Source organism: Penicillium psychrosexuale (assembly GCF_028828465.1).
Source record: "Penicillium psychrosexuale strain IBT 29551 chromosome Unknown utg000004l, whole genome shotgun sequence".
Classification (NCBI taxonomy): Eukaryota; Fungi; Ascomycota; class Eurotiomycetes; order Eurotiales; family Aspergillaceae; genus Penicillium; species Penicillium psychrosexuale.
The window spans coordinates 5,382,577-5,393,187 of NW_026643189.1; the positions used below are offsets into that span (position 1 = coordinate 5,382,577).

General features: G+C 51.2%; 3 protein-coding genes across 3 annotated transcripts; all 3 read left to right on the forward strand.

The window, feature by feature from the left end:
• Positions 1-824: 824 nt before the first annotated feature.
• Positions 825-4,294, forward strand: ireA (bifunctional endoribonuclease/protein kinase IRE1; the record flags this gene model as incomplete). The annotated part of the gene is made up of 2 exons (XM_057188860.1): positions 825-3,784; positions 3,838-4,294. The coding sequence occupies 2 exons, from the start codon at positions 825-827 to the stop codon at positions 4,292-4,294; spliced, it is 3,417 nt and encodes a 1,138-aa protein (XP_057040563.1).
• Positions 4,295-4,833: 539 nt separating this feature from the next.
• Positions 4,834-7,895, forward strand: N7518_007934 (uncharacterized protein; the record flags this gene model as incomplete). Its single annotated transcript, XM_057188861.1, has 2 exons — positions 4,834-5,072; positions 5,150-7,895. The coding sequence occupies 2 exons, from the start codon at positions 4,834-4,836 to the stop codon at positions 7,893-7,895; spliced, it is 2,985 nt and encodes a 994-aa protein (XP_057040564.1).
• A 507-nt stretch (positions 7,896-8,402) lies between these two features.
• Positions 8,403-9,783, forward strand: N7518_007935 (putative formaldehyde dehydrogenase; the record flags this gene model as incomplete). The annotated part of the gene is made up of 3 exons (XM_057188862.1): positions 8,403-8,422; positions 8,471-9,503; positions 9,553-9,783. The coding sequence occupies 3 exons, from the start codon at positions 8,403-8,405 to the stop codon at positions 9,781-9,783; spliced, it is 1,284 nt and encodes a 427-aa protein (XP_057040565.1).
• Between the last annotated feature and the right edge of the window lie 828 nt (positions 9,784-10,611).

The following is a 10,611-nucleotide window of genomic DNA, read 5'->3' on the forward strand; positions in this document are numbered from 1 at the left end:
GCACGAAGACGGGGTTGTGGCGTTGGATGTGCTGCTTTGATTTACATAGTTCTTTTTTTTAAAAAACTCTTTGGTGGTAATGGACTGATTCTTTCTTCATGAGACCCTTGAACGTAGTGTGCTGTCTCGCCCTTGATTGGTCTTAGCCCCCTGACGCTGCGCAGGGTGACCCACCTTGCTCAAAGGCTTCAATCTTCGTCATTAGCATGTGAAGATCCACGCTGAAAGACTCGTCCAAAATGATCAATCCATAGTTAGTACGGAGTAACCAAGAACTAGGTATGTAAGGATGACTGGTATAAAACATTGAGGGTATATAAGTTCAAATGTTATGCACATATACAACATACGTTGTATGGACTACGCCTATCAAGGGGCTCTCGAATGTTCTTATTGTTCTAGGCTACGCTGTATTGAGTGTAGATCGAAGGCGTGCGTGGACAAAGTACCGTACATTACCGTTACAGCAGTGGAGGCGGGAAATCCTGGTAACAGCCTGTAATGTACACGTGTATTACACACAATCTCTCTGCCTGTTCTCCAACCTCTCTCCTTTCATCCTTTCATCTCTTCAATATTGTGGCATCCTCGACAGTTTCATCCATCGCTTCATGCATTATTATTAGACTGAATTTCCTGCCATTTTCCATTTCGATCATTTGTGGGTTGGGGGATGATCCGCTACCCGGATACTCGACTCGCTCCACACTATCACTCGATCCATTAAACCTCTTCCCTTTCACATCGGCCCATGAGACGCCCCTACCCGCTTCGCTCCCTCGATCGTTCATCTACTATCCAATCTTTGTGCTGACAGCTCTACGATGCGGTGGCGGCTGCCGGGCGTCCGTTCGACACTCCCCGCCAGTGTCGCACTCCTTCTTCTCCCAGCTCTGGTCGCTCCGCTGCAGCAATCAGATGCCCATGACCCTATATCTCGCGTCTCTGTGCCACTAGCACAAGAGTCATCTAGACAAAATGCAGCCCATGTGGCCGCACCACCCATCGTGAAACCCAACGATGCGAGCGCCCTTGCTACTCTGGCTCTGGCAGGCTCCGGCCGCGCCGTTCGAGCCCCTCCTGTCCAAGCCAGCAGCACCGCTGCCGGCTTGGCTTCGCAGCTTCACGCGCGGTCCTTGCAGGACTGGGAGGTTGAGGATTTTGTGCTGCTGGCGACCGTCGACGGAACAATTCACGCCCGTGATCGTAAGACCGGGACTGCTCGTTGGGCCCTCGAGGTCCCGAGCAGTCCTGTTGTCGAAAGCATCTACCACCGAGCGAATCGTTCCAGTTTTGACGATACAGAACCGGAAGACGACTTTTTATGGATCGTCGAGCCGAGCCAGGATGGCAGCCTATATATCTACAGCCCCGCCCCAGACGCCGGCTTGCAAAAGCTCGGCTTAACAGTGAAGCAGCTTGTTGACGAAACCCCTTATTCCGGCACCGATCCCGCCGTGACCTATACTGCCCGGAAGGAAACTACATTGTATACGATTGACGCCCGGACTGGCAGCATTCTGCGGGTGTTTAGTTCCCGTGGTCCAATTACCGCTGCACCTGAATGTCGGAAGGTGGACGGAGAAGATTTGGAATCCGATGAATGCGAGTCGACATCTGGCACTTTGGTTCTTGGTCGGGTTGAATATGCTGTTGCCATACAAAACACGGAGACTGGAGATCCAATTTGTACCTTGAAGTACTCCGAGTGGGCACCGAACAATCGTGATATGGACCTACAAAGCCAGTACTACAGGACAATGGATGAAAGTCACATTTACAGTATGCATGATGGCGTTGTGCTGGGGTTCGATCACTCGCGCATGGGTCGGCCTCGCTATACCCAGCGCTTCTCATCTCCTGTGGCGCGAGTCTTTGACGTGGTTCGTCCTGCCAACAAAGATGCACCAGATGCCTCAACCCCGCTAGTCCTGCTCTCACAACCTAGCCAGCCACCGGATCCGGATTATGGATCCCTTAACGAGGAAAGGGACATGCGTGTATATATCGATTGCACTGAGGCGGGGGGCTGGTATGCCTTTTCGGAGGAAACCTATCCCCTGGCTACGGGCCGGGCTCCAATGGCTCAATGCTATGACAAAGACTTCTTCCGCCGGGGGCAAGCGCTTATGAGTCTGAGTGCGCGTCAGCAGCGGAATGCGTTGGCCGGTGTTCACTCTCTCACTGGCCCTCGTATCATCCGGCCAAATATTCCTAGAATCGCCGGATCGTCCACCTCTGAACTTTCCAATGACACACCACGAGATATCCTTCGCAGCCCTTCTGAGCTGGCTTTGCCTCCCGCCTTGCGCAATAGCGCCATCATTCGCAAGAGCTGGGACAATGCTTTGGATATTGTCGTGACGTTGATTTTACTGTTTATCTGCACCTTCATTTACTTCAACTCGCATCACATTCGCGATTTGGCAAAGCAGAAGTTGGACATCAAGAATATCATCAACTCGAATGATAAGCCTTCTCTCTCGACCCCTTCCACACCTCTTGTCGGCGGTGCCCCGGATATCAAGCGTTCATCTACACCAACCCAGGAAGTTCCAAACGTCACAGTGGACTTAGATTTGGAGGACGCATCACCGGAGGGTGCATTAACCCCCCGTGCTTCCCGAGAATACAATCCAGATTCCACCCTGCGGGTGCAGATTCGCGAGCCGTCACGTGGGCCTGGTGACGAGGACGCCGATGAGCCTGGAAAGCCAAAGAAAAAAACCCGCTATCGTGGATCTCGAGGAGGAAAGGCACACCGCCGTCGCAAGAAGCCTGGCAGTGAGGGTGATGGCCCCGAAGGAGCCGATCAGGCTGCCGAGCAAGTCAACACCCTAGCCCCCCAGCCTCGACTTGAAACCGATGCCCAGATAACCAGGACGATCTCGAACGAGATTATAGAGATGGATGGCGTGGTTCGCATAGGCCGGCTTCGGGTTTTCACTGATGTTGTGCTTGGACACGGCAGCCATGGCACGGTGGTTTACCGCGGTTCGTTCGACGGACGAGACGTCGCGGTCAAGCGTATGTTGATGGAATTCTATGACATTGCGTCCCATGAAGTGGGCCTATTGCAGGAAAGTGATGACCACCACAACGTGATCCGATACTTCTGCCGTGAACAAGCCACCGGGTTCCTGTATATTGGCCTCGAGCTTTGTCCAGCGTCTCTTCAGGATGTGATTGAGCGTCCTGCTAGCTACCCGGAACTAGTCCAAGCCGGCTTAGATCTGCCAGACGTACTACGGCAGATTACACAGGGTGTCCGTTACTTGCACTCTTTGAAGATCGTCCACCGTGATTTGAAGCCGCAGAACATTCTCGTGGCTATGCCCCGTGGCCGCACTGTTTCGCGGTCATTGCGGCTCCTCATCTCGGATTTTGGCTTGTGCAAGAAACTTGAAGACAACCAAAGCTCGTTCCGGGCAACCACTGCTCACGCCGCTGGAACTTCCGGCTGGCGTGCCCCTGAGCTCCTGGTGGATGATGACGGCCCTATATCTCTTGCATCCCAGCACACCGAGTCTTCGGAGCCGGCTGTGGTGGACCCGCAGACTAACCGCCGCGCCACTCGGGCCATTGATATTTTCTCACTGGGTTGTGTGTTCTACTACGTCTTAACTCGTGGCAGCCACCCATTCGACAAGAATGGCAAGTTCATGCGTGAAGCAAACATCGTCAAGGGCCAATTCGATTTGGAAGAATTAAGCCGCCTAGGCGACTACGCTTTCGAGGCGGATGATCTGATCCGCTCAATGCTGTCTCTAGACCCTCGGCAACGGTAAGCACTTTTAATTGTGGAAACATACTCAACTTACTAACATGTATTTCTAGTCCTGATGCAAGCGCTGTATTAATGCACCCGTTCTTCTGGCCCCCATCAGACCGTCTCGCCTTCCTTTGCGATGTATCTGACCACTTCGAATTTGAGCCCCGCGAGCCTCCATCAGACGCCCTTCTTTGTTTGGAATCAGTGGCTAAGCGAGTAATGGGTCCCGAAATGGATTTCCTGCGCTCATTGCCGCGGGATTTCAAAGACAATCTCGGCAAGCAGCGCAAATATACCGGGGGGCGGATGCTGGATCTCCTGAGGGCTCTCCGCAACAAGCGCAATCACTACAACGATATGCCTGATCATCTTAAGGATAATATTGGTGGCTTGCCCGAAGGATATCTCAATTTCTGGACATACAGGTTCCCAAGTCTGTTGATGAGCTGTCATTCGGTCATTGTTGAGCTGGATTTAGCTCACAATGATCGCTTCCGGAGGTATTTCGTGCCTCCGGAATAGATCCGTCTCCAGGGACATTATTTAGAAATCATATATGAAAATACTACAAGAATTTGTGTCTGTACTGTTCTCATCTATGCGTAGTAGAGCATCTGTATTGCAGGAACCCGTAACCTTAGAATATAGACAGGACTATAGGATCCAACGAACAATAGACTAGTACCAATGAGTTATCATCTTCTTGCTCTTCTTATTTAAATGAGCAGATGTGTTTTATAGTCACGGCAGATAACCAATTGACTAGTACTAGTTAACTAAGTGGAGCTGGACAATTACTACTTCGCGTCAGTTTCTTCCGCTTTTCTTCTCCCTCCCACCCACTCACCCTGCACCATTCCGTTTGGTGTTTGGCACCTTGTCTCTTTGAGAGGACATGTGTGTCTGATAAATTCGTCTTTGCTCATTTGCTCCTTACCATTAATTGCTCTTCCTCCCCAGCTCTACCGGCCTTTATCAACCTCCCTCCCCTCACGCGCCATTGCTCCAATCAAAACCATTAGCTGCTTATTCATCTACTGCCTATTCTATCATCTGGCGCAATGGTGTTCCTCCGACTTTCAATCAAAGTCTTCCCGCCGGATCAGCTGAACTCGAGCTCCAGCTACGGCAGGACCTTGCCTGACGCACGAAAGACTACCAACGATGACTCCAGCCAGGAACCGACATTGAAGAAACCTGGTGTTTTCTTGCTTGTCCTTGAGCACCCCGAAGAGGTTTCGCTCGGCGGACTTGCGGACATGATTCAAGAGCATTGGGGAAAGCTCCACCCAGAGCTGGAGTGAGTGTTCATATACTTGATGAGAAACTTATCTAGTCTGTCGAATTTCAGTTGCTAACGTTGTTGTTGGTTGATAGATCGCTTTCGATCAAAAAGATTCTCGACGATACGAAGGAGGACCTCGATCTTTATCCCGAGCTGACTGTTGCGGATGTCTGGGTCGACTACGGGAAAGCTCGCGCCGATGGCCTTGACCAGCGTGGCTCCGTTCGCGTTCTTCAAAAGCCTGCCGCGGCTGCCCCGGAGCGATTCCCCTCTGTCGAGCAGGATTGGGATGCTGCTATTGTTGCCTACAAACGCAAGCGCGCCATGGAGGCTAAGAAGGAAGCCATGGAAGCCCAATTCCCTGCCATCCAGGAAGAAGATGAGGAGAGCAACGGCCAATCCTCGCGCGGTCACTCTCAATATCTTTCCCAAGATCACACCCAATGGGAAAATTCGTCTGGATCGCCCAATAATACCCCTCGTGTCTCGGCTCGGAAGTCACCTGTTGAACACCGCCATCGCGATTTACCTCTTTCTTCTGTTGAAACCGGCAACCGCTCTACCCCTCAGCTACCAGCGAAGTCCGTAGGCCCTACAATTGCTGGCACGCCGCCTCCCAGGCACGAAAGCGAGGAGCTGGGCGAGTCTCCATCACCAGCCGAACGACGAGCATCCAGCGCTAGATCCCAGCCTACAGCTGCACCTGTAGCTGCTGGGTCACCACTGCAACCTAATCCGCAAAGGCTCGTAAAGTTACCCATTGCGAGTAGTACAGCTAAGCGAACAATCACGCAAATCCCTGACGACGCTGAATCCCCACCCATGTCGTCGGCGCCTAACCATATCATTCCCCACCAACAAACACAATCTACCAAGGAAGCTACCGCGAGCTCGACTGACGTGGCACCAGAGTCTGCTCCGCAACATAACGTGAAAATACCATCCAAGTCGGACATGACCAATGGAGTCAACGCACAAGGGCATCTGGCGACAGTGGCTAGGATTGTATCCCACCCGCAGAAATCTCAAGCGGAAACTGTGGTCGAGACCTCCAGTGAGGAGTCGGACGAAGAGGAGAGTGACAGCGAGGATGACAAGGTCGAAGCGGAGAAAAAGAAGAACGCCGAGCAGGATCAGAGGAAAACAGAATATCAGACTATTTCTGACACTTCTGACACTTCTGACAGCTCTGATAGCTCTGGTAGCTCTGGTAGCTCTGATAGCTCTGAGTCCGAGTCTGACTCGGACTCTGACGCCAGCGAAGAGAATGGACCTATCACGTCTCAAATTGATAACTCGAATCCGATCACTGGGGATGTGATTGATCTAGAGGGCGATTCACAGATGGAAGAGCCTGTGATTCCCGGGAGCTTCCAGTCCTCAGATCTGGATCTCGCGATGTCAACAACAAACGGTACAACCCATGAGAATCGATCTCGCAAGCGAAAGCAGGCCTCCGAAGAGCCAACGTCGGTCAAAGAAGCTCGCCAAGGACAGGCCTATCCCTCGACGCGGCCAACATCTACCCCTCCTGTGTCCGTGCCCGCGGCCATTGTGGCCTCTGAACAGGCTCGGCAGTCCCCATCGAAACCGCCACCTGCCCAAACGAGTCCACTTCGCAGACGATCCCGTGCGCCTTCTTTCTCGAGCCCAGCTCGACAAGCCAGTGTTCGAGAGGAGAACAAAGCGCCTCCTAAACCTCCTCGATCTGGAATTGGGCTGGGAATTACGCAGAGCCCTCCTAGCAAGCAGCCCGTCAGCCTACAAGAATCAAACGTAACACCTACCCAGCAGACACTCGGTGGGCCACTTTTCCCAAGTGGCAAAGTTTCTGTTACTGATGAGTCTTCTTTAACTGCTGTTAACAAACATACTCCTGCGATTGACAGAACAAAAAAGCTGCAATCCGCTATCCGTGGTAAGGATTCCCCGGCAACGGAGAGGCGATCCGTGTCTTTCGCCGAAGGAGAGGAACTTGCTTCTAGCTTGAATCCCGCTCCACGCTCCACTCCGCGCGAGACTGCGATTAGCACATCCACCTCCACTACCAACAACCCTACCCCACGGAAGGCTACACATAAGGCAAATTCTACTCAACAGACGCCCACGCCCAATGTCAAATCTACTCTGGGAACACCTTCGACCTCCAAACCTAGCCAAGCCACGCCTAAGACCAATGACGATAACCAAACACCCAAATCCGCTTCCGGGCATGTTCAGGAAATACCATCCAGTAGTCAAGTGGTCTACCCGCCCGGCTTTGATATCGACCAGTTGACCCGGGAAATTGAGATCGAAAAGAAGGCTAAGGCACACTCTAGGGCCGAGGAGACAAAACAAAAGAAAAGGGAAAGGGAGGAGGAAGAAGAAATAAAGCGCAAGCTTGGGAAAGCCTTTGATCCCAAGCTTACTTTCATTTTAACTGAGATGCAGGAACTCTTGCAGAAATTAGCCAACTCTAGGCTCGCAATGGTTAGGCGAAAGTCACTCCGCGACCGACTTGATACCTTGCGTAATGAACTGAAAGCCTGTGAACAGAAGCTGGAGGCGCAAAAGTCCACACCTCGGGCAGTTGTTGCAAAGAAAACGAATCCAACACTCAAGGATATCCTTAGCAGCCAACAACAGGAAATGGCTGCTAAGCTGCGACCTGAGCCGAAGTCTGCCCGAGATCGCCCCAGTAATGTATACGAGGTGCCTAGCTCCGGCAAATCTGAGTCTGGCGATGATAGCAGGAGCGAGAGTGATTCGGGGGACATTATGGCCAGCGGCCAGTTAACCAAACTGCCCAAGTCCTTTGCTCAGCGGGCGAATAAAGATGCCGGTTCTTCTTTTTAAGATATCCTATTTTCTTTTCGCATGAATACGATGCATTGACTTGTTATCCCTGCCAACATCGAAATGATCCTGTACATTGTTCTCACCAGTGTATGTATGAGATTGAACCAATGCTGAACAAATGTACTTTTAAATTTAAATAGTGTGGTTAAAGCCAGTTGAGATCGAGATACCCTAACTGCAATGTTATTGACTCTATACTGATCTTTGCCTTAACCGTTAGGTGTTGATAGCCGGCCTTAGTTTCCGGCTCGGATATGTCTTCTGAAAAACCATAGGACCGAGAAATCAGATGACCATTCATGGCAACTCTATGACTTTCTGGCCACTCCTGGTGGCATCATCTTGATGTTAATTTGCCATTGCTCCAAGTCTACCATAGCTCAATCTTCAACAATTGGAGCAAACGACTATACGTCGACAGTATCAACAGCCAGTCAATAAGTCCCCTCGATACTCATTCGAACTAATATTTTTCGAGTTGGCAATTGACTACTACTCACAACTATGGCGGCCATAATGCCCAGGTAAGAAATGCCTCCGCACACAGCCAGCCTCAATCTAATACAACGCAGCACGGCATACACGCCGCACCCCACGGAAGTGATGAAGGCAGCGCAGTGGATGGGCACACGAAAAATCGAAGTGGGACTCGTACCCAAGCCCAAGGTCACCGACCCCAGCGATGCCATTGTCCAAATCACCCACTGCACGATCTCCGGTTCCGACATCCACCTCTACGAAGGCGAGCTCAAAGACGCAATGGAAAAAGGGGACATTCTCGGCCAAGAAGCCATCGGCATTGTAGAAGAGGTCGGGCCGGACGTCAAGACCCTCAAACCCGGTGACCGGGTCATCATCCTACCCGTCATCTCATGCGGCACCTGCAGTTATTGCCAGCGACAGGAGTATTCGCTCTGCGACAACACAAACCCATCCCCGAATATGGAAGCCACGTACGGCCACCGTCTCGGTGGGAAGCTGGGCTACAGCCGGCTGTGTGGCGGGTATCCAGGTGACCAGGCGGAATACTGCCGCGTGCCGCATGCCGACTTATCGTGTGTCCGGGCGCCGGACGATGTCGATGCGCAGAAGCTACTGGGTTTGACGAATGTCGTGACCACCGCTTGGCATGCGCTGGAATTGGCTGAGGTGCAGGATGGCGATGTGGTGGGTGTATGGGGCTGTGGGCCTATTGGCCTCGCTACGCAGCGACTGGCGAAGCTCCGTGGGGCGAAAAAGGTCTATGGCATGGATAACGATGTGGCGCGACTCCAGATTGCAGAGGACTTTGGCATGATCCCTGTTAATGTGGATGGTCATCCGGACGTGGCGGAGTACATTCTGTCGCTTCAGAACCACGGCCTTGATCAGTCTATTGAGGCTAGTGGGCATCGTACTTCGCAGAAACATGAGTATTCGGCTATGGGGGCGATTGGGTTCGAGAGGGATAGTAGTGATACATTATCGGCAATGATCAAGGCGACCCGTAAGGGTGGTAACGTAGCATTGGTTGGGGACTTCTTTTCCACGACGCATGATTTCCCGATCGGGCCATTGATGCAGAAGGCTCTGACAGTCCGTGGAGGTCAAACGTGGCCCCAAAAGGTAGGTTTTCTTTTCTTCTGGTTTGAAATTCATGACTGACCAGGCGCAGTATTATCCGTTCTTAATGGATCTGGTGGTGGAGGGTAAACTAGATACGTCGTGGATGTTCACGTATGTGGACGAATTCGAGAACATCGCAGAGATGTATCAAAAGTTCTCGAAGCATGAGGTCCCAGGAAGACTTAAAGTGTGTCTAGTGACGGCCTTTGGACGCAGTCAACAGATGCAATCTTACAGTGACCTGCCAGTCATTCGCGGACTGGGTGATTATGAAGAATAGTCAACAAAAAAGTTTTAGCACTGATATAAAATAAGCATTGGCCTGGGATTGGCAACTCCAGAATTCTTCATTGCACTCGATAGTCCGGGAGGTAAGTAATTGTCCATTGTAAACAAGTAGGTTCTTATTCATATCAAGCAACGATCGAGTCTAGCGCTGGGTGACGAAATGATATGATGTCTCTAAGCCAAGATGCAGACATGACAGACACCGCAAACATTGCAAACAGTGCAAACACTGCAAAAAAGACCATGGAGATAAGGGACACCCCTAATCACCGATACCTCCTTTACGCTCGGGGTCGGGATGGATATTCAGCGAGGGCTCCACTCAGACTCAATTATTGTCGTCGTAAACTGTTTCAAAACCCGAATTGGAGTATTTGAAGATAATATCTATCCGTGTACTCTGTACGGAGCACGGAGTATAATAATAATGAGATCCTGAACGGAGGCGCAGGTGACTTGTAGATATTTGACAGGCATGCAATGCAGTATGATGCAACCAAACCGGCTTTTTTGTATTTCTGCCGTATCTCTTTTCAATGAGAATCATCGATCAGACGAGAAAACTTCTCAATACTAATAATAGGCAGGTACCTATAGGCTATGGATATACCTAAGCTCCACTAGAATAGTAGAAGCTTTCGGTGAAACGGAGTCCGTCCCTCCGTTATACATCGGAAAGCCTCCATCCCGATGAAATAAATATGGATACTTCGGTGGCTTCGGTGGCTTCCTTGTCCGTTTACCGATGGGATGATTTGGTTAAAAGGGTTGGGCATGCCCGATGCTCCCAGGAGCTCAAAATTATACACAAACATACACA